General features: G+C 47.1%; 1 protein-coding gene across 1 annotated transcript; it reads right to left on the bottom strand.

Moving 5' to 3' along the window:
• Positions 1 to 12,173: 12,173 nt before the first annotated feature.
• LOC141207019 (microtubule-associated serine/threonine-protein kinase 3-like) lies at positions 12,174 to 21,101 on the bottom strand. The gene is made up of 15 exons (XM_073664370.1): positions 21,069 to 21,101; positions 20,516 to 20,585; positions 19,875 to 19,942; positions 19,598 to 19,683; positions 18,561 to 18,769; positions 16,486 to 16,624; positions 16,264 to 16,396; positions 14,798 to 14,963; positions 14,593 to 14,691; positions 14,228 to 14,350; positions 13,974 to 14,083; positions 13,781 to 13,872; positions 13,248 to 13,384; positions 12,668 to 12,760; positions 12,174 to 12,434 (listed from the first exon to the last, which is right to left on the bottom strand). Exons 1-15 carry the CDS (start codon positions 21,099 to 21,101, stop codon positions 12,337 to 12,339), a joined length of 1,656 nt encoding a protein of 551 aa, XP_073520471.1. The 3' UTR covers positions 12,174 to 12,336.
• Positions 21,102 to 24,647: the final 3,546 nt, after the last annotated feature.

Raw genomic sequence — 24,647 nt, 5'->3', positions numbered from 1 at the left:
TACTCACAGTTCTTATTATCCAGACCACGTCTGCAGGTAACGGCTGCCCACGTCGTACTGTGCTCACCAGGTGAGGGGCTCAGACAACTCCCAGATAACTTTGGAGCGCTTCACAGGACCCCCTTTGTGTGTCCTTTGTCTGGCCTTTCTTACCAACACTTCTGTCCGGCTGCCTCGGGCCTCCTCTTGGTAAACTTGGCGCCAGTTTCCCTGACCCTATGTGGTGCCTTCCTAGCGGGTGGAGCAAGGGGCTGCGCCACATAAAATGTCAGAGCCTCCGGTTTCTAGCTGAGGGTCGTTTCCTGCCTCCACTAGTTCGGGGACCGGTCTCCCCCTTTGGCCTGACCCCTCCACGCAGGTGGATTCGGGCGTGCGGTGGCGACTCGCCCGTCCGCACCCCTGGGATCCCTTCATTCCTCGTTCCTGGAGCCTTCTCCGCTCCTCTTCCTTCCTTCTCCCTCTTGCAGGCCTGGGCCTCTGTTACTAGGCCCGCCTCCGGAGCAGAGCTCATGCAGAGCCCCTGCTCCCTGCCACTTCTGCTCAGACTTCTCTGCACTGAACTAAGATGGTGCCCACCTTTTATACTCCCTTCTCAATGCACCCAGGAACTGCTTCCTCCCTGCTCCTGCACTGCAGGGTTCCCCTTCCTCAGTGTTCCCTCCCCCCACTCCAGCCAGGGACAGGGACTGTCGTGCCCATCTCAGGGGCATATTGGTCGCCCTGCCCCACGGCAATGTGGTGTAATGCATGCAGGTGTCGGGTCCTGATCCACACTCCATCCTTATCTGAGAGTGAGATATCACACCTCTGGGTGAGGTGTAATACGTCTGTAGCAACCGAGCCCTCGGTGCTACAGTTCCATTTATCTTCAGCCTAGGTGACGTATTGTGATACAGGGCCGTGATTTTGGCTATAAAAGGGTCCCCTAGACCCCTACCCCAAGCTTTTTAAGAGAATCATATATGGCGTGCCAGGAGACTCTATGGAATGCTTTCTCAGCATCCAATGAGAGTATCTACTTACAAATTTTTAACTGCATCTAGCCCAGGAAATACTTTGTGCCTAGTAGCAGTGTCTGCTAGTCAGCGGATTATCTCGGCTGTTAAGCAAGCTACACCACCTGTAGTTTGGACACTTAATTTTTTCAAAGGAAATGCTTCGGGACCACGGGATACTTAGTGAAGAGCATCAGGAGGCACCCCAAGGCATAGGGGCTGGGACTGGCACTAGGATGCCTTGCGGTGGACAGCCGAGCTCGATCCTTATAAAAGCTTTTTAACTGCAGCAGCTTTAGTGGACGCTACTGGAGCTGGAATTACGCGGCTGCTGGCATGAGACTTGCCCTCCAATAGATCCTTGTAAATGGATTTAAAGTGTATTCATTCAAATTAGAGGGACAATTTAAATTAAAAAGCTTAGAGCTGCCTCCACCACAGGGGGGCTCTCTCGACCCACCAGCGGACAGGCACCAGTATTGGGAGAGGGGGGCTGGCCGTCAGGGTTCACCGCGGCTCTGGCACAAACCCGGCGACACGGAGGTGGCACGGGCAGGAGCGGACTGGCCGTCTCGGCTTCTCACTTTTTGGATTTTAGAAGGGCATGACATGCCTATATCTGTGTCTACCCCTCCTTTTACTCCTCCACCTCTTTTCTTTTCGCATGACTATATGTACTTGTCACTTTTCCATGTGTTAGTTGTGTCTTCTGAGCAGTTTGTCAGCTTTTGGACACCTTTGAAGGTGTTTTCTATGTGTTTCTATGTGTTTTTGTTTGCCTGCCATTGGTTTTAACGGTGTTCGAAGGTGTTCGACGAACAGTTCGACGAACAGTTCGGCGAACACACGGGTGTTCGACGAACCGAACCGAACTCGAACACTACGGGGGTGGCTCAACACTAGTCCCGGGTTCTCGCAGCGGAAGTATCCGCACAGGCAGCGCCGCTGACATTCATGCGGCTAGGGTGTGAAGGGAGGACTGGGGAGCGGCGCTGACATCCAATTGGTCGCGGCCGCTATTTAAATGTGCCGCACAAATCGGTGATTGGTCGCGGGCCAAGACCGCGCCCAATCACTGATCTTGCGGCTAAAGTTAACCACTACTGTGCTCATTGGTCGCGGACGCTGCCCGCGACCAATCACCCATTTGGGCGCCAAATTTAAATATCGGCCGCGACCAATCACCGATCTTGGCTCCAGATTTAAACACCGCTGTGCTGATTGGTCGCGGCCGATATTTAAATGTTGCACCCAAATCGGTGATTGGTCGCGGGCAGCGTCGGCGACCAATCAGCACAGCGGTGTTTAAATCTGGAGCCAAGATCGGTGATTGGTCGGGTCCGAAGACCGCGACCAATCATCGAATCGTCTTGGTGAGGACCGGGGAGCGGCGCTGCCTGTGCGGTTACTTCCGCTGCGAGAACCCGGGACATGAGCGGGCGCTCGCAGGAGAAGTATCCCGACCTGCAGCGCCGCTCCCCGGTCCTCTCTTCCGCATGGAGGTCAGCGACGCCGGCGGTCCTTCCGCTGCTACCGCTGCTACCGGCCGGGAGATGAGCGCCTCGCGCCGCTCATCTCCCGGCTGCATCTCCGTCCCGCAGATGGGTCCGGCGGTCGGGTTCCTTCTGCTGTTGCCGGCTGGGAGATGAGACGGGATAAGACGATTATATATATAGACTAGATGGTGGCCCGATTCTAATGCATCGGGTATTCTAGAATAGGTATGCGGCCGACCGGGTGCAATCAGCAGAGCTGTGTTTAAATTTGGGGCCAAAATCGCTGATTGGTCGCGGTTGCCGAACGCGACCAATCAGCAAAGCGGTGTTTAAATTTGGCGGCAATATCGATCATTGGTCGTGGGCGGCGGCCGCGACCAATCAGCGAACCGTGTTAGTGAAGACTGGAGAGCGTGTTTAAATTTGGCACCAAAATCGCTGATTAGTCGCGACCAATCAGCAGAGCGGTGTTTAAATTTGGCGCCAATACTGCTGACTGGTCGCGGCCGCCGACCGCGACCAATCAGCAGAGCGATGCAGAGCGGGGTTTAAATTTGGCGCCAAAATCGCTGATTGGTCGCCGGCCGCGACCAAACAGCAGAGCGTTGTTTAAATTTGGCGCCAAAATCGCTGATTGGTCGAGGCCGGCGACAGCGACCAATCAGCAGAGCGTTGTTTAAATTTGGCGCCAATCTCGCTGATTGGTTGCGGATGGCGGCCGCGACCAATCAGCAGTGCGGTGTTTAAATTTGGCACCAAAATCGCTGATTAGTCGCGACCGCGACCAATCAGCAAAGAGGTGTTTAAATTTGACGACAATAGTGCTGATTGGTCGCGGCCGGTGGTTGCGACCAATCAGCAGAGTGAGGTTTACATTTGGCGCCAATACTGCTGATTGGTCACGGCCGACAACCGCGACCAATCAGCAGAGCGGTGTTTAAATTTTGCGCCAATCTCGCTGATTGTTCGCGGCTGGCGGCCGCGACCAATCAGCAGAGCAGGGTTTAAGTTTGGCACCAATAATGCTGATGGGTCGCGGCCGGCGACCGCGACCAATCAGCAGAGCGTTGTTTAAATTTGGCACAAAAAACGCAGATTGGTCGAGGCCGGTGGTTGCGACCAATCAGCAGAGTGAGGTTTAAATTTGGCGCCAATACTGCTGAATGGTCACGGCCGACAACCGCGACCAATCAGCAGAGCGGTGTTTAAATTTTGCGTCAATACTGCTGATTGATCTCGGCCAGCGACCGCGATCAATCAGCAGAGCGTTGCTTAAATTTGGCGCCAATCTCGTTGATTGGTCGCGGCTGGAGTCCGCAACCAATCAGCAGAGCATTGTTTAAACTTGGCGCCAATCTCGCTGATTGGACGCGTCCGGCGTCCGCGTCCAATCAGCGATTTTTAACACAAATGTCCGGACCTTTGTAACACCATGCGGATACTGTGGGGACATCAGCGGCTAGGGTGTGAAGGGAGGACCGGGGAGCGGCGCTGCGGGTCGGGATACTTCTGCTCCGAGTGCCCGCTCATGTCCCGCACAGGCAGCGGCGCTGACATCCATGTGGCTAGGGCGTGAAGGGAGGACCGGGGAGCGGCGCTGACATCCAATTGGTCGCGGCCGCTATTTAAATGTGCCGCACAAATCGGTGATTGGTCGCCGACTTGGCCCGCGACCAATCACTGATCTTGCGGCCAAAGTTAAACAGTACTGTGCTGATTGGTCGCGGACGATGCCCGCGACCAATCACCGATTTGGGCGCCAAATTTAAATATCGGCCGCAACCAATCACCGATCTTGGCTCCACATTTAAACACCGCTGTGCTGATTGGTCGCCGACGCTGGGCACGACCAATCACCGATTTTGGCGCCACATTTAAATAGCGTCCGTGACCAATCCGCACAGCGGTGTGGAGCCAAGATCGGTGATTGGTCGCGGCCGATATTTGAATGTGGCGCCCAAATCGGTGATTGGTCGCGGGCAGCATCCACGACCAATCAGCACCGTAGTGTTTAACTTTTGCGGCAAGATCCGTGATTGGTCGTTAGACAAGACCGCGACCAATCACCGATTTGTGCGGCACTTTTAAATAGCGTCCGCGACCAATTGGATGTCAGCGCCGCTCCCCCGTCCTCCCTTCACACCATAGCCGCATGGATGTCAGCGGCGCTGCCTGTGCGGATAGTTCCGCTCCGATAACCCGGGACATGAGCGGGCGCTGGCAGAAGAAGTATCCCGACCCGCAGCGCCGCTCCCCGGTCCTCCCTTCACACTCTAGCCGCTGATGTCCCCACAGTATCCGCATGGTGTTACAAAGGTCCGGACATTTGTGTTAAAAATCGCTGATTGGTCGCTGGCACTGCCCGCGACCAATCACCGATTTGGGCGCGAAATTTAAATATCGGCCGCGACCAATCACCGATCTTGGCTCCACATTTAAACACCGCTGTGCTGATTGGTCGCGGCCGATATTTAAATTTGGCGCCCAAACAGGTGATTGGTCGCGGGCAGCGCCCGCGACCAATCAGCGATTTTTAACACAAATTTCCGGACCTTTGTAACACCATGCGGATACAGTGGGGACATCAGTGGCTAGGGTGTGAAGGGAGGACCGGGGAGCGGCGCTGCAAATCTGGATACTTCTGCTGCGAGCGCCCGCTCATGTCCCGGGTTCTTGCAGCGGAAGTATCCGCACAGGCAGCGGCGCTGACATCCAATTGGTCGCGGACGCTATTTAAAATTGCCGCACAAATCGGTGATTGGTCGCTGTCTTGGCCCGCGACCAATGACTGATCTTGGCGCCAAAGTTAAACACTATTGTGCTGATTGGTCGCGGACGCTGACCGCGACCAATCACCGATTTGGGCGCCAAATTTAAATATCGGCCGCGACCAATCACCGATTTGGGCGCCAAATTTAAATATCGGCCGCGACCAATCACCGATCTTGGCTCCACATTTAAACACCGCTGTGGTGATTGGTCGCGGCCGATATTTAAATTTGGCGCCCAAATCGGTGATTGGTCGCGGGCAGCGTCGGCGACCAATCAGCACAGCGGTGTTTAAGTTTTGCGCAAAGATCAGTGATTGGTCGGGTCCGAAGACCCCGACCAATCATCGAATCGTCTTGTGAGGACCGGGGAGCGGCGCTGCCTGTGCGGCTACTTACGCTGCGAGAACCCGGGACATCACGGGCGCTCGCAGCAGAAGTATCCCGACCCGCAGCGCCGCTCCCCGGTCCTCCCTTCCGCATGGAGGTCAGCGGCGCCGGCGGTCCTTCCGCTGCTACCGGCCGGGAGATGAGCGCCTCGCGCCGCTCATCTCCCTGCTGCATCTCCTTCCCGCAGATGGGTCCGGCGGTCGGGTTCCTTCTGCTGTTGCCGGCCGGGAGATGAGCGCCTCGCGGCACTCATCTCCCGGCTGCATCGCCGCTCAGCTCCGTCCCGCAGATGAGCCGCTAACGGCCGCCATCTTTTTTTAGAAATCCCCCGGCGCTGATTGGCCGCTGCCGGACCAATGAGCGACGCGGGATTTCCTGGACAGACAGACACACCGACAGACACACAGACAGACAGACAGACAGACAGACAGACGGGATAAGACGATTATATATATAGATATACACTGCACAGTACCACTTCTCTTGTCCTGTATAGTGGATGTAATTCTCAGTATCTGTATTATTCTGTATATATACACTGCACAGTACCACTTCTCTTGTCCTGTATAGTGGATGTAATTCTCAGTATCTGTATTATTCTGTATATATACACTGCACAGTACCACTTCTCTTGTCCTGTATACTGGGTGTAATTCTCAGTATCTGTATTATTCTGTATATTATACTGGGTGTCATTCTCAGTATCTGTATTATTCTGTATATATACTCTGCATAGTACTACTTCTCTTGTCCTGTATACTGGGTGTAATTCTCAGTATCTGTATTATTCTGTATATATACACTGCACAGTACCACTTCTCCTGTCCTGTATACTGGGTGTCATTCTCAGTATCTGTATTATTCTGTATATATACACTGCACAGTACCACTTCTCCTGTCCTGTATACTGGGTGTAATTCTCAGTATCTGTATTATTCTGTATATATACTCTGCACAGTACTACTTCTTCTGTCCTGTATACTGGGTGTCATTCTCAGTATCTGTATTATTCTGTATATATACTCTGCACAGTACTACTTCTCTTGTCCTGTTTGCTGGGTGTAATTCTCAGTATCTGTATTATTCTGTATATATACACTGCACAGTACCACTTCTCTTGTCCTGTATACTGGGTGTCATTCTCAGTATCTGTATTATTCTGTATATATACTCTGCACAGTACTACTTCTCTTGTCCTGTATACTGGGTGTAATTCTCAGTATCTGTATTATTCTGTATATATACACTGCACAGTGCCACTTCTCTTGTCCTGTATACTGGGTGTCATTCTCAGTATCTGTATTATTCTGTATATATACACTGCACAGTACCACTTCTCTTGTCCTGTATACTGGGTGTAATTCTCAGTATCTTGTAATGCAGCAGCTTGCTAGCATTACTGTAAATGGTCCAGGATGTGTTTTACCTGACCATGTACCTTCCCCTTTAACTGACTGGTCACATGACTGTGACATCACACAGGTCCTGTATGCACAGTAAAGGTCTGTACACATGACTGGGACAGCACACAGGACCTATACACACAGCTGACTGATCACATGACTGTGACATCAGCAAGGTCCTGTCAGTATGGGTGTATGTGTGCACAGGATATATAAACCCCGGTAATTGGAGACAGGTGTGTTCGGTGTGAGGCGTGAGGCCTGTGCTCCGTGTGTGTGGGACACCGTTTGTGAGAGGCCTAGTGAGGCCGAGTGAAGCCTGGCAGCCTGAAAGGCAAAGACTGGATCCTGTGCGGATGCTAGTGGCCTTGGAAGGCAGCGGCTTTGGAGTGAAGCCTGGTACCTGAAAGGTCGAGCCTGGATCATGTGTGGATGTCAGTGGCCTTTGAGGGAACGACGGCTGGAGACCCCTACCTGGGAAGCCGCAAAGCCACAGTGGTGGCGGATTATTGAGGAAGAGTCCTGAAAGGCAGAGCCTGGATCCTGTGTGGATGTCAGTGGCCTTTGAGGGAACGACGGCTGGAGACCCCTACCTGGGAAGCCGCAAAGCCACAGTGGTGGCGGATTAAAATGGACTGCAGCAACTAAACCCGGCAAAGGTAGTACACTTTGTTACATGGACTGTGTTATGGTCATTGATAATTTATTACCTTGCCGTAGGCTGTAACCTGGAGCAAGTGGGCCTGTGTGCCACTTGTCTCATGAATGTTGTAGATATGTGTGTCGGCGTGCCACGGAGTTGGACCTGGTGAACTGTGGCTTATGATGTAATAAACTGCAACATTGTGAGAAAAACGTAAAGACATTGCACGTGTGCATTGATTGTCGCAGCGAAGCGAGTAACCCCCAGTATGATGACTAGCGCTGCCTTACAATCTGTATTATTCTGTATATTATACTGGGTGTCATTCTCAGTATCTGTATTATTCTGTATATATACACTGCACATTACCACTTCTCTTGTCCTGTATACTGGGTGTAATTCTCAGTATCTGTATTATTCTGTATATTATACTGGGTGTAATTCTCAGTATCTGTATTATTCTGTATATATACACTGCACAGTACCAGTTCTCTTGTCCTGTATACTGGGTGTCATTCTCAGTATCTGTATTATTCTGTATATATACACTGCACAGTACCAGTTCTCTTGTCCTGTATACTGGGTGTAGTTCTCAGTATCTGTATTATTCTGTATATATACACTGCACAGTACCACTTCTCCTGTCCTGTATACTGGGTGTAATTCTCAGTATCTGTATTATTCTGTATATATACACTGCACAGTGCCACTTCTCTTGTCCTGTATACTGGGTGTAATTCTCAGTATCTGTATTATTCTGTATATATACACTGCACAGTGCCACTTCTCTTGTCCTGTATACTGGGTGTAATTCTCAGTATCTGTATTATTCTGTATATATACACTGCACAGTACCAGTTCTCTTGTCCTGTATACTGGGTGTAGTTCTCAGTATCTGTATTATTCTGTATATTACACTGGGTGTAATTCTCAGTATCTGTATTATTCTGTATATATACACTGCACAGTGCCACTTCTCTTGTCCTGTATACTGGGTGTAATTCTCAGTATCTGTATTATTCTGTGTATATATACACTGCACAGTACCACTTCTCTTGTCCTGTATACTGGGTGTAATTCTCAGTATCTGTATTATTCTGTATATATACACTGCACAGTACCAGTTCTCTTGTCCTGTATACTGGGTGTCATTCTCAGTATCTGTATTATTCTGTATATATACACTGCACAGTACCAGTTCTCTTGTCCTGTATACTGGGTGTAGTTCTCAGTATCTGTATTATTCTGTATATTACACTGGGTGTAATTCTCAGTATCTGTATTATTCTGTATAAATACACTGCACAGTGCCACTTCTCTTGTCCTGTATACTGGGTGTAATTCTCAGTATCTGTATTATTCTGTATATATACACTGCACAGTACCAGTTCTCTTGTCCTGTATACTGGGTGTAGTTCTCAGTATCTGTATTATTCTGTATATTACACTGGGTGTAATTCTCAGTATCTGTATTATTCTGTATATATACACTGCACAGTGCCACTTCTCTTGTCCTGTATACTGGGTGTAATTCTCAGTATCTGTATTATTCTGTATATATACTCTGCACAGTACCAGTTCTCTTGTCCTGTATACTGGGTGTCATTCTCAGTATCTGTATTATTCTGTATATTATACTGGGTGTAATTCTCAGTATCTGTATTATTCTGTATATATACACTGCACAGTACCACTTCTCTTGTCCTGTATAGTGGATGTAATTCTCACTATCTGTATTATTCTGTATATATACACTGCACAGTACCACTTCTCTTGTCCTGTATACTGGGTGTAATTCTCAGTATCTGTATTATTCTGTATATATACACTGCACAGTACCACTTCTCCTGCCCTGTATACTGGGTGTCATTCTCAGTATCTGTATTATTCTGTATATATACACTGCACAGTACCACTTCTCCTGTCCTGTATACTGGGTGTAATTCTCAGTATCTGTATTATTCTGTATATTACACTGGGTGTAATTCTCAGTATCTGTATTATTCTGTATATATACACTGCACAGTGCCACTTCTCCTGTCCTGTATACTGGGTGTAATTCTCAGTATCTGTATTATTCTGTATATATACACTGCACAGTACCAGTTCTCTTGTCCTGTATAGTGGATGTAATTCTCAGTATCTGTATTATTCTGTATATATACACTGCACAGTACCAGTTCTCTTGTCCTGTATACTGGGTGTCATTCTCAGTATCTGTATTATTCTGTATATTATACTGGGTGTAATTCTCAGTATCTGTATTATTCTGTATATATACACTGCACAGTACCACTTCTCTTGTCCTGTATAGTGGATGTAATTCTCAGTATCTGTATTATTCTGTATATATACACTGCACAGTACCACTTCTCCTGCCCTGTATACTGGGTGTAATTCTCAGTATCTGTATTATTCTGTGTATTACACTGGGTGTAATTCTCAGTATCTGTATTATTCTGTATATATACACTGCACAGTGCCACTTCTCTTGTCCTGTATACTGGGTGTCATTCTCAGTATCTGTATTATTCTGTATATATACACTGCACAGTACCACTTCTCTTGTCCTGTATACTGGGTGTAATTCTCAGTATCTGTATTATTCTGTATATATACACTGCACAGTGCCACTTCTCTTGTCCTGTATAGTGGATGTAATTCTCAGTATCTGTATTATTCTGTATATATACACTGCACAGTACCACTTCTCTTGTCCTGTATAGTGGATGTAATTCTCAGTATCTGTATTATTCTGTATATATACACTGCACAGTACCACTTCCCTTGTCCTGTATAGTGGATGTAATTCTCAGTATCTGTATTATTCTGTATATATACACTGCACAGTGCCACTTCTCTTGTCCTGTATAGTGGATGTAATTCTCAGTATCTGTATTATTCTGTATATATACACTGCACAGTACCACTTCCCTTGTCCTGTATAGTGGATGTAATTCTCAGTATCTGTATTATTCTGTATATATACACTGCACAGTACCAGTTCTCTTGTCCTGTATACTGGGTGTAATTCTCAGTATCTGTATTATTCTGTATATTATACTGGGTGTCATTCTTAGTATCTGTATTATTCTGTATATATACACTGCACAGTGCCACTTCTCTTGTCCTGTATACTGGGTGTAATTCTCAGTATCTGTATTATTCTGTATATATACACTGCACAGTGCCACTTCTCTTGTCCTGTATACTGGGTGTCATTCTCAGTATCTGTATTATTCTGTATATATACTCTGCACAGTGCCACTTCTCTTGTCCTGTATACTGGGTGTAATTCTCAGTATCTGTATTATTCTGTATATATACACTGCACAGTACCACTTCTCCTGTCCTGTATACTGGGTGTAATTCTCAGTATCTGTATTATTCTGTATATATACACTGCACAGTACTATTTCTCCTGTCCTGTATACTGGATGTAATTCTCACTATCTGTATTATTCTGTATATATACTCTGCACAGTACCACTTCTCCTGTCCTGTATACTGGGTGTAATTCTCAGTATCTGTATTATTCTGTATATATACACTGCACAGTACTACTTCTCCTGTCCTGTATACTGGATGTAATTCTCACTATCTGTATTATTCTGTATATATACACTGCACAGTGCCACTTCTCTTGTCCTGTATACTGGGTGTAATTCTCAGTATCTGTATTATTCTGTATATATACTCTGCACAGTACCACTTCTCCTGTCCTGTATACTGGGTGTCATTCTCAGTATCTCTATTATTCTGTATATATACACTGCACAGTACTACTTCTCCTGTCCTGTATACTGGATGTAATTCTCACTATCTGTATTATTCTGTATATATACTCTGCACAGTACCACTTCTCCTGTCCTGTATACTGGGTGTAATTCTCAGTATCTGTATTATTCTGTATATATACACTGCACAGTACTACTTCTCCTGTCCTGTATACTGGATGTAATTCTCACTATCTGTATTATTCTGTATATATACACTGCACAGTGCCACTTCTCTTGTCCTGTATACTGGGTGTAATTCTCAGTATCTGTATTATTCTGTATATATACACTGCACAGTACCACTTCTCCTGTCCTGTATATTGGGTGTAATTCTCACTATCTGTATTATTCTGTATATATACACTGCACAGTACCACTTCTCCTGTCCTGTATACTGGGTGTCATTCTCAGTATCTCTATTATTCTGTATATATACACTGCACAGTACCACTTCTCTTGTCCTGTATACTGGATGTAATTCTCACTATCTGTATTCTTAGCAGAATGCAGAGTGAAGTTTGATAGATATAAGAAAATCTCAATAAATATAGAAGTTGTTTTTTTTTTTTATTAAGGATAGGGTAGAAGGATAAGGGATGAACAAAATCAGGGACAGAATCAGTAGACAAAATCATAGTCAGGAAGAAATCCAGATCAGATACCAGGTGATCAGTAAAAAAAGCCAAGTCAGGCGAGCAGTATGGATAGAGCGGAGCCTGGTGACAGAGGCATTACCGAAACAAGTCCGGGTAGAGGTGTTACAGTTAGAAGGCCACAGGTAGATGGTGAAGGTCCTTCTTTACAGGTCCAGCAGTGATGGTGGATCAGCTGTACTCCGCTAGATGCGGAGCTTTTCCGTCTTTTAGATGACACTTGGGCAACAGCGACAGCATGCAAATGCGCGAGCTGCCCTGGATAGTCCACGCCGGCAGGATGATAAGATCCGGCGGAAGATGGAACCTAAGAGAAGAGAAATACATACAATGTAAGTGATGGGACTCCATATTACATGATGCTACTGTGCGGTCAGTGTGGCCGGCCGGACAGCAGAGGAATCTTATTCACACAGATGTCCGGGGTCATTGTCAGCCATCATACATGTGACAATCCCATCACTGACAGATGACATCTGCTCCCCATGACTTATTCTCATCACTAACATCACACAACATGGAGATGATTCTCACACTTACCTCGTCTCTTTTTCCCCTTTTTCCCATTTTCTGAGTTTTGTTGGTCTATACTCAGATTCATTTCAGATTTTCTTTCCTCTTCAGTTGGAAATTCTGATCAGAAAGTAAAAAAACTCAGTAAAGAAATATTCTTATAGGATCTGCTTTGTGTACTGTATATAGAAGAATTGTTCTAGTCCTGTCCCCTATAGTCCTGATAATCTGGCATTACATTATTATAGGACAGAATAAGTCCTATATACCGTTCATGACCTAATCTGAGGGGCATTAGATGTATCACTGATATGGAGCAGTAAGCGCCCTGTGTGCCGCCACGTGGTGCATCACTAATGAGCGATATTCTACTATAGGAGACGATGTCTTCTTATATTGAAGTGAGTTCCTGGATGCTAAAACGTATTTTACAGAATCCATGAAAACAATTCCTGGATAAAATTAAGGAAATAGAAATACAGTATGGGCCCATGGAAAAAATAATTGGGATCCATGAAACCTGGACAACATAGGAGACCTAATACAGAAAAACCAAATATTTGAGTCTTGAAGTCAACATTCACCTTTTGATGCTGTACATACATACCTGATGATGGGGACGAGGAGGGCAAGCTGTTTATAGCATTGTCGCTATCAGATTCAGAAAGCGATTCTGTCTGCCTGTCAGGAAGAATCAGGGGGTCGGACCAGAAGACCCAGGAGGTAACTTCCAACTCTCCCATTCTATGATTTAAGAAAAACATGTAAATCACAAGTCAATGCAGAATAAAAGGGGTGGTCTCACTAGAAGAACACCGACTAGAGGGCCTAATAGGACATATGACTGTCATAGTGAGGAAGGTTTTATGCTCCAATCTACCTTCTATGGATCAGAGCGAAAAACAACTAGCAATAATGGCTGGCATGTAATACTACATCTCTCCTACAGTATGGGCAGCTCTAATACGCATGAATGGCTGCAATTATGGGCTATTATCACCAACGGTTTCTGAAGCCAAAAGCACAATGACCGCTAATCATTGAGGCTGAATTTGATATTATGGTATTTATGTCCTATATTATGTGTTGTGCATATATATCAGCCTGGAACTCCCATTAATGACCCCATAATCTACTCACATTTCTGAGATATTTGTATTGGTTGCTGGCGTACACTCTGGAGGAGACTTCTGGTCCTCATCATTCATCGTTCTGGTAGTGATGGTACAGAGCTAAACATGGACAAAAACAAGATATGAAATACTTTTTTTTACTTTTAGAGGTCTTTTTTGTTTCACATATTTTGGATTTATTGATCACATACGGTACTTACTTTAGAAAGCCTTTCAGAAGATGATGTAAAATTTTGGAAGTCAAGGTTCTCATTGTTCTCACTTGTACCCTCCTCATCCTCTGAGACCGAATGGTCTATTTCAGAGTGATCTACAAAAGTAATGAAGTATTATTAGAGGTTGTTAGTATAAAACAGGCGTCATTTATCACAATATTAGTGGGTACTGATTATTACATTTTATGGAAGACAAGACAAACAGCCGCTTAGTCTAGATGATGTCTTCTTCTACTTACCGATAAATAAGCTGTTGTCCACATCTGAGGCAAGCTGAGGAATGTACTCTGGCTTCTGACTTAGAAGGTTGTTAAAATCTAAGTCACTCAGGAATGGATGACTCTTGATCTCAAGTGATCCTCCTGGAAAAAGAACAAAACAAAAGTGATGTGGACATTGTCAGAGATTGCTTCACATCTGAACAGTTTAACTTAATCTGAATTAATGACATAACTGAGTCAACATGAAGGAAGAAGACTGAAAGTCATAGTGTGGAGAACTAGAAATGGACAATCTGATAGAGAAGTGTTGATCCTCAAGGACATGAGTGATAAGTGTGATAGGTGAATATTAATACTAATATGAATAGTATTATATCTCTTACCTGTCCCAAGTCTATCTGCAGGATTTGTTCTGAGCAGCTCAGTAATCAGGTTCTGTGCATTGGGAGTAGGAGCGGAATTACAATCCCAAATTATGTCACCTGTTATACAGAAAATAAAATCTCTTTACTGGACTGTAAGCTAAAGCAAAGTAAACACCTAAACCAATGTAACTGATCAAAGCAATGGTCGGATCATTCCACTTACCAATGACAATCCTGTCATAAAGCTCAGCTACAGAATCTCCATCAAATGGTACAGATCCCGTGAGAAATTTATGTAGGATTATCCCCATTGACCACCAGTCAACAGGTCTTCCATAGCCTTCTTTGAGGATGACCTCTGGGGCGATGTAATATGGGGTGCCACATAACTGGAAAACAACAGAAGATAGAGATGAAAATGATAAAATGGTTATTATAACACGTTCTCGCCATAAAAACACAATGACAAAAGATAAAATATCAATGGAAACGTTCTCTAGAAATGAAGAATGTAGAGAAGACACAATAGTGTGATGAGATTTGTAAAGAAAAAAAAACATATGCCAAAGGCAAGGTGAACAGATGGGGTATATTAGTTAACCAAATACCAAAGCAAAACAAAGAAAACCCCTTAAAATAGAATCTTTAATAGCTACATTTAAAAGCACCCATATCAATATATGAAGACAAAATGCATAAAATGTACAATATATGGGTAGTGGGATAAACGTAGGATAATTGACATGCAGGCTTGCCCTAGAGATCCCAAATGGGCTGAGATCCCGCATGCCAGTGGAGGTTGACACCCTAGCTAATCGGTTTGGCGCCCCCGCTCCACATCGGCACACCCTCCGTGACCCTATCCACCCCTAGACAGACATGCACATATACAGATAATGATGAAAGGCAGACAGTCATGTCGCTGCTAACATGCTGAATGAAAAAAAGGCAATATTCAATGTATCAATTATATGGAAACAGGGAAGCTGATATAATGTAGTTCCACTAGTACAGATAGGATATCAAATGCACCAATCTATACACAATTCAGTATGATATATAAACCATCATTCAGAAGCCTATTATAGATACATAAAGTACATTAGTGCTGGCAATTACGGGCAACAAGAACAATATTATAAAAGCACGTGTGCTCAATTAACGGTAAACATAGGAACATAAATATGTCCAAAGTAGTAACAAGTCACCTATATAATGACATTGAGCATGAAGATAATAGTCTAGGACAGACGGTACATATAGACAACCTCAAAATCCCCCTGGCTAATCTATAGTCAGGACTGATCTACACAGGACACGTCCAAATGTTGGGACAGAGCATCATCCAGTGTGCGAATTACAAAAAAAGTTGCCAAAAAAGCATTTTAGTCAGCAGTAACCAGAGGACTTATCTGTAAATTGTCCCAACACGTTTCTCCCCCTCCTAATTTGGGGTTCATCAGGGGATCATATTAGGAGATAGCCACAATGAGTCAGTGGACAGACGCGGGAGATAAATACACCCCGATCGGAGAATACTGCTGCCGCCACATTTTATGGATTTTGTCTTTATATATTGATATGGGTGCTTTTAAATGTATCTATTAAAAGTTATATTTAAGGTCTTTCTTTGCTTTGGTCCTTGGAGATTTGTAAAGAACAAGCTAAATTCCTGTAAGTGTTACCCACCTCACGGTCCAGGAACTCCCTGGTGATGTCCTCCGCTAATTCCTTGTAGGTGTTGGTTTTTGGTATCATGACACCAACTTTTGAAATCCCAAAATCGGTAACTTTTATGTGTCCAGCAGATGTAATCAGGAGGCTGCGGAAGAGAAGATGGTTTTAGCCTCACAGACCGTATGATAATAAATGATAACTTCCCCCCTTTATTATACTACGAGGGGCACTTACTTATCCGGCTTCAGGTCTCTGTGCACCACACCGTAGCTATGGAGGTATTCCACAGCAAGAACCGCTTCTCCAAAGTATAAGCGGGCCAAGGGGACAGATAGAGGACCCCTGGTGCTTAGGAGGGTCTCACAGTCACCACCTATAGAAGAAAGGAAATATGACCGGTGAGTGGTTTATACGGCAGATCACCATGATGTATAATGGGAAGTGAGCGGAGACATTGGGATAGGAGAGAATATAAACAGATATAATGTATAGTGCACATAATATTAGTCTGAATCGATGGAGAAATGTCGTCCATGTAACTAATAACATAAAGTGATGTCACATCTCGTCTACAGCTGGAGATACTGACATGCTCAGTGCGGACTTACAGGGAGATCACACAGACTGTGGCGGACAGAGAAATCTCAGGGCCCCATAGCAAAAGTTCTAACTGCACGCCCCTTCAAAAAAACCCCTTACTGAAGTCAATCGATGTTCTCAACAGCAATACACCTTTTATAGCCATTTTAGCATATGATGCTCCCAAAAATGCCCCCACCCACAGACTGAGTTAGATATCTCCACAGTGAAATCTTAATCCAGTTTCACCTTACAGATATAATGTAGCACCTGTCTATAATGTCCCCACTCAGTATGAGGCCAGTCACAGCCCCCTACTCAGTATAATGGCGCCCACAGCCCCCCCTACTTAATATAATGGCCCCCATAGCCCCTCAGACAATATAATGGTCTCCACCACTGCCTACTCAGTATGATGGCCCCCAAAGCCAATCAAACAGAATTAGGATCCCCACACAGAATAGGGACCCCCACTGCACACCATTCAATATGAGGACCCCCAGGGGGTGTAGGGGCATGTACAGTCACCAACTCAATATAGCGGCATTCACAGTCCCCTATAGCCCCTCACACGGCACACCATTCAGTATTATGGTACCCACAACCCTCAATTCTTAGTATTATGGCTTCCACCAATCTCGCAACTCAGTATTATGCCCCCACCAGCCCAACAACTAAGTATAATTGCTCTCACCAGCCCCACCACTCAGTATTATGGCCCTCAGCAGCCCCACCACTCAGTGTTATTGCCCCCAACAGTCCCTCCACTTAGTAGTAAGGCACACAATAGCCCCACTACTCAGTATTATGGCCCCCACCAGCCTCAACACTCAGTATTATGGCCCTCACCAGCCCCACCACTCATTGTTACGGCCCCTACCAGCCCCACCACTTAGTAGTAAGGCACCCACCACTCAGTACTACCACCTCCACCAGCCCCACCTCTCAGTATTATGGCCCCCACCAGTATCAACACTCAGTATTATCGCTCTCACCAACCCCACTACTCAGAATTATGGCCCTTATTAGCCCCACCACTCAGTGTTATGGCCCCCACCAGCCCCACCACTTAGTAGTAAGGCACCCACCAGCCCCACCATTCAGTACTATAGCCCCCACCAGCCCTACCTCTCAGTATTATGGCCCCCACCACTACTTAGTGTTATGGCCCCCACCAGCCTCACCATTTAGAATTATCGCCCTCACCAGCCTCACCACTCAGTATTATGGCCCCAACCAGCCCTACTACTCAGCATATGGTCTCCACCTGCCCCATCACTCAGTGTTATGGCCCCCACCAGCCCCACCTGTGCAGTGTAAGTACTGAGACTCCACACTACAGATGCAATATTGTGGCGACATCGAAGAACCTGCAGTACATGGAGTCTCGGACCCATCTGCGGAGGCTGAATGGTGGATTTAGGACCTTTGGCTCCCTGATCCACCATTGTTTTCATTGGTATTCATATTCTGACAATGTGAATACCACTGAAATTGTGATGACAGGTGGTGGAATGGGGCCCAGTGCCGAGCGGTGCCAGGCCCGATCTGACTCACTGGCACCATAGCACCGGTGCACACAGATCAATGAATTTCCAGGCATCTTGGTAATAGAAAACCTACAGTAAACGCACTGTGAGGATGTAACTGTCCTAATTATCCTAATTATAAGAGCAGTGATAAGATGTAAGCAGACATGGGCTGAATATACTACAATATACATGTCCTACCTCCTACATACTCCATGACCACACACAGGTGAGATTTTGTTGGAAAGGAGCAGAGCATGGAGACCACGAAGGGACAATCTGCGAATGTTAGGATGTCCCTCTCCAGAAAGGCCAATGCCACTCTTTTTGGAGTGTTCAGGTTTCGCTTGAACATTTTCTTCAAAGCAAAGATCTGGTGTGAGTCTTTATGGTGCGCTAAGTAGACGGCACTGGAGAGAAAGAGAATCAATGGTTAGAATGAATCTTTACTACAAGAACATCTATAGAAGTCATTATATAATGTTTTGTACTAATGTTTAATGCTAGAAGTCTGTCCGTCACTGGAAATCCATGTCTAGAATTTGATAAAAGATCACTTCATAGATCACCTATGGGAGGTGTCCACAATGCCACGTCCGCCGGAGCCCTCACCCAGGTCACATTACAGATGAGAGAATCTACTGAAATTATTCTTGGGCAGATTCACTACATTAGACCAGTAGATATGATTCAGTGCAAATAAAAGTTGGTCCAAATTAAAAGTGCTCCAATTGCCATAACATGACGTTAATTATGCTCCCGCATACCCCAAGACATAACAACATAATAAATGGAGGGGAGCGAAGGAGCTACAAAAAATGAAACCCATTATAGCCACTTGTCCTCTGTGCCAGTCTTTATTGCTGAGACCAGGGAGTAGACTCACATGGTCATGGTGGAGGATGGGGGGTGCAGATGTCATTGATGAAATTTCGTGTCACCCCCTCACTTGACCATGTGTTGCCAATTACTCTTATCAGTTCGCTAATGGATTCCGAAAAGAACAGACCGGTGCGGAGGAGGGGGAAGCTCTGATGGGGGTGGCAGTGTAAGAACAGATGAGGGTCTAGGACAGGCAGGTGTAATATATTATTCTATTTTAATCCCTTTCCTTAATAGTTTGTTTTCCTACAGATCATATAATTTCCCTATGATAACACTGAAGGGAAGAGCACAGAGTCTGGAGCATTGTCATTGGGAACCTTGAGAAATGTGGAATATGCCAACAGAAAACTCACCCAAAACTTCCACTGCTGATCAGTTTGGATGTCCCATAGTCGCTCTTATGCGGCTGTCTTGACGGGGTCAATGATTTGATCACGCTCTATAAAAGAATAAGAAATTATATAAAGATATAGAAGCTGCTGGAAAAAAGCTCCAGATGCAAAAACGTCTCCCTTCTGTCATCTCCTCTTAGAATAGAGACATCCCATGGTTATATGGGGACAATACTGGAGGTGTCATTCACACCCCATAATCTGGTGATACACCGACATCTCTCTCCATGATACTTACACCGTCAGATTCTTGGATCTCCGGGATCTCACAGATTCTACTGTCAGCATCCGCCAACACAGTTGTTTCTAAAAGAGTGAAAAAATTATGAAGAAATAAAATGTATTAGACGATATTAATCCTACATATATATTACAACAATATAACTCAGACATGACAAGATGTCTGTAAATGGGAATAATACTTATTATATAGGGATTCTAAATATGAGAACGTACGGAGCATCCATGAATAAACGTAATGGAAATGATGGAGGACCCCCCAATCATCACATGAATGAGGAACCCCCCACCCTCGCTGTACATGTGAGTGATGGTAAGAGAGCTGAAGCGTAGGAGCCATATGCAGATTATCCTGGAAGTGCACTGGGGGCGTGTCACAGTATGGATTTCTTCTTCCACGCCCCCAGTGCACTTCCATGCTGATTTGTATACGGCTTCTACATTAGATTTCCCTTGACTGAGACATTGGATTTCTGCAAAAAAATATTACAGAGAAATGGCCAGTACAGTCATTCCACAATATGCAAAAATGTGCTGACAGGTTCCCATTACACAGAATATACAGAGTAAATGTAAGATTATTCCCTGTTCTCTATAATATCTGGATATTTCTTGTAGGAGGTCGGGTGATCGGCTTACCTGTAGTCAGATCGCTGTTCAGTCCCGGGATTAGATTTTGCTCGTCTTTGGTGTCGCCTTCTGCTGTTTCCTGGTAGATATAATATATATAATTAACATGTGGAACCTTACACTAAATCATCACATAGATAAATCAGGAAGGACTAAACCTGCATTTACAGATGCAGCCAATTGTAACTGTACAAATCAGACGTGTGCTAGAGAAGATGACGGCTCCTTACCAGGCGTTCCAATGAGCGAGCCGGACGCTCCAGTACACACAGGACTTTTTCGGCCAGGTCTTTAATAAAAGCCAAATCTCCATATTGAGATCTTTCTTCAGCCTAAAAAGAGGAAAAGAAACAAAAAGGAAAATTTGGAGATGAGAAAGGTCACAATGGAGGAGGCCGCCATTGTATGTGACATTTGCTCCTCTCTGCAGATACAATAACTCTGGGGACTCATCGTGTTTTATATTGGAGGAAAGAAACTTCTATCCCACCATTATCTATAATATAACCAGGGATGGGTCCTTCTTTCCGAAGCCTCTATAGACTGCGCAAGCGCACTGTACCTGCACAATGTGGCCGCAGACAGAAGAACACATCCACACCGGGAGGAGGACGGGGATGGAGGAGGAGTGTGGTGCCAGAAATAGAGGTATGCGTCATTTCATCATGGCTATGGGGGGTCTCCTGCTAAAAGTGGGGAGGCTATGGAGGCAGTGGCGTACCGCCAATGGCGGCAGGCCACGCCACTGCTATGGGGCCCGTGAGCCGGGTGGGGGGGGGCCCATAGCAGTCGCCTGCACCGTGTATGCCCCGCATCGGGGCCCTTGCAACAGGCTCCGCTCCCAGGCCCGGCGTTAGCACTCGGGCAAGTGCCAGGTCCCTGAGCAGGCAGGGGGCCCCACTCCGCTCAGGGCCCCGGCACAATACTTACCTCTCCCCGTGCCTCCGCAGCTCCGGTGTCTTCCGCATCCTGTGCTGTGACGTCTCAGGTTAGAGGGTGGGATGACGTCTTTCCACCACACCCTCTGCTGAGCAGTCACAGTGCAGAGCGGGAAGACAGCGACGCTGAGGAGTCCGGAGCAGAGCAGCGGCAGCAGGTGAGGTGAGTATGTCATTTTTTTTTTTTTTAATGTATGGAGGCCTGGGGCCCATACACTATATAAGGGCTCGTACACTGTATGGAGGACTATATGGGGGCCCATACACTGTGTGGAGGACTATATGAGGGGCAGTATACTGTATGGATGACTATATGGGGGCCAGTATTCTGTAGGGAGGACTATATGGGGGCCCATACACTGCGTGGAGGACTATATGAGGGCCAGTATACTGTATTGAGGACTATATGGGGGCCAGTATTCTCTATGGGGGCCAGTATTCTGTATGGAGGACTATATGGGGGCCAGTATACTGTATGGAGGACTATATGGGGGCCAATACACTGTATGGAGGGCTATATTGGGACCCATACACTGTGTGGAGGACTATATGAGGCCAGTATTCTCTATAGAGGACTATAAGGAGGCCGGTATACTGTATGGAGGACTATATGGGGGCCAGTACACTGTATGGAGGACTATATGCAGGCCAGTATACTGTATGGAGAGGACTATATGGGGGCCAGTATTCTGTATGAAGAATGTCTTATACTGTGTGGAGGACCATAGGGAGTGCATTATACTGTGTGGAGGACCATAGGAAGTGCATTATACTGTGTGGAGGACCATAGGGAGTGCATTATACTGCGTGGAGGACCATAGGGAGTGCATTATACTGTGTGGAGGACCATAGGGAGTGCATTATACTGTGTGGAGGACCATAGGGAGTGCATTATACTGCGTGGAGGACCATAGGGAGTGCATTATACTGTGTGGAGGACCATAGGGAGTGCATTATACTGTGTGGAGGACCATGGCGAGTGCATTATACTGTGTGGAGGACCATGGCGAGTGCATTATACTGTGTGGAGGACCATGGCGAGTGCATTATACTGTGTGGAGAGGTGTGGGGCCATTATACTACATGGAGGGCTGTGTGGGGGTCACAGTTGAGGGATCATACTGTGTTGGAGTCACCATACTTTGCCTTGAGAGTTGAGGTGGGGTACGGTAGAGTCATTATACTGTGCATGTGGAGGAATTCACCATGGGGGTAACATACTGTGTTTAGGGGGGGCACTGTTGTTGGCATCATACCTTATGGGGAAATAAAAGAGGAATCTATAACTTCAGCAGGAGAAAAATTACTGTGTAAAGGCTGGAAAGTTATGAGATATGCTCTTCCTTGACCCCCGACAATTTTCACTTTTTTGGAGGGGCTCCATTTAGCGCTTCTGCTATGGGGCCCCATGATTCCTATGTACGCCCCTGTATGGAGGTCTCCTGCTGGACGTGGGGAGGCAATGGGGGTCTCCTGCTGGATGTGGGGAGGCTATGGGGGTCTCCTGCTGGACGTGCGGAGGCTATGGGGGTCTCCTGCTGGACATGCAGAGGCTATGGGGGTCTCCTGCTGGACATGCAGAGGCTATGGGGGTCTCCTGCTGGACATGCAGAGGCTATAGGGGTCTCCTGCTGGACGTGAGGAGGCTATGGCGGTCTCATGCTGGACATGCGGAGGCTATGAGGGTCTCCTGCTGGACATGCGGAGGCTATGGGGGTCTCCTGCTGGACGTGCGGAGGCTATGGGGGTCTCCTGCTGGACGTGCAGAGGCTATGGGGGTCTCCTGCTGGACGTGCGGAGGCTATGGGGGTCTCCTGCTGGACGTAGGGAGGCCATGGGGGATCTCCTGCTCGATGCGTTGAGGCTATGAGGGTCTCCTGCTGGATGTGGGGTGGTTATGGGGGTCTCTTGCTGGACATGGGGAGTCTATGGGAGTCTCCTGCTGGACGTGCAGAGGCTATGGGGGTTTCCTGCTGGACCTGGGGAGGCTATGGGGGTCTCCTGCTGGACGTGGGGAGGCTTTGAGGGTCTCCTGCTGGACCGGGGAAGGCTATAGGGGTCTCCTGCTAGACGTGCAAATGCTATGGGGGTCTTCTGCTGGACGTGGGGAGGCTATCGGGGTCTCTTGCTGGATGTGCGGAGGCTATGGGAGTCTCCTGCTGGACATGCGGATGCTAAGGGGGTCTCCTGCTGGAGGGGTGGAGGCTATGGAGGTCTCCTGCTGGACGTGGGGAGTCTATGGGGGTCTGCTGCTCGACGTGCAGAGGCTATGGGGTCTCCTGCTGGACGTGGGGAGGCTATAGGAGTCTCCTACTGGATGTGGGGAGGCTATGGGGGTCTCCTGCTGGACATGAGGAGTTTATGGGGTTCTACTGCTGTACATGGGGAGGTTATGCGGTATCTTGCTCAATGCATTGAGGCTATGGGGGTCTCCTGCTGGACGTGTGGAGGCTATGAGGGTCTCCTGCTGGACGTGAGAAGTCTATGGGAGTCTCCTGCTGGACGTGCAGAGGCTATGGGAGTCTCCTGCTGGACGTGCAGAGGCTATGGGAGTCTCCTGCTGGACATGCAGAGGATATGGGGGTCTCCTGCTGGATGTGAGGAGGCTATGGGGGTCTCCTGCTGGATGTGCGGAGGCTATGGGGGTCTCCTGCTGGACGTGTGGAGGCTATGGGGTCTCCTGCTGGATGTATGGAGGCTATGGGGGTCTCCTGCTGGAGGTGGGGAGGCTATGCGGGTCTCCTGCTGGACATGCGGAGGCTATGGGGGTCTCCTGCTGGATGTATGGAGGCTATGGGGGTGTCCTGCTGGATGTGGGGAGGCTATGGGGGTCTCCTGCTGGATGTGCGGAGGTTATGGGGGTCTCCTGCTGGATGTGTGGAGGCTATGGGGGTCTCCTGCTGGACGTGGGAAGGCTATGGGGGTCTCCTTCTGGATGTGGGGAGGCTATGAGGGTCTCCTGCTGGACCAGGGGAGGCTATGGGGGTCTCCTGCTGGATGTGCGGAGGCTATGAGGTTCTCCTGCTGGACATGGGGAGGCTATGGGGTCTCCTGCTGGATGTGTGGAGGCTAAAGGGGTCTCCTTCTGGACGTGGGGAGGCTATGGGGTTCTCCTGCTGGACATGGGGAGGCTATGGGGGTCTCCTGCTCTATGCATTGAGGCTATGAGGGTCTCCTGCTGGATGTGGGGAGGCTATGGGGGT

This window comes from Phyllobates terribilis, unplaced genomic scaffold (genome assembly GCF_046119375.1).
Source record: "Phyllobates terribilis strain yellow unplaced genomic scaffold, ASM4611937v1 Scaffold_157__1_contigs__length_4398786, whole genome shotgun sequence".
In the NCBI taxonomy this organism is placed as follows: Eukaryota; Metazoa; Chordata; class Amphibia; order Anura; family Dendrobatidae; genus Phyllobates; species Phyllobates terribilis.
This window is presented reverse-complemented; position numbering and strand designations above follow the sequence as displayed.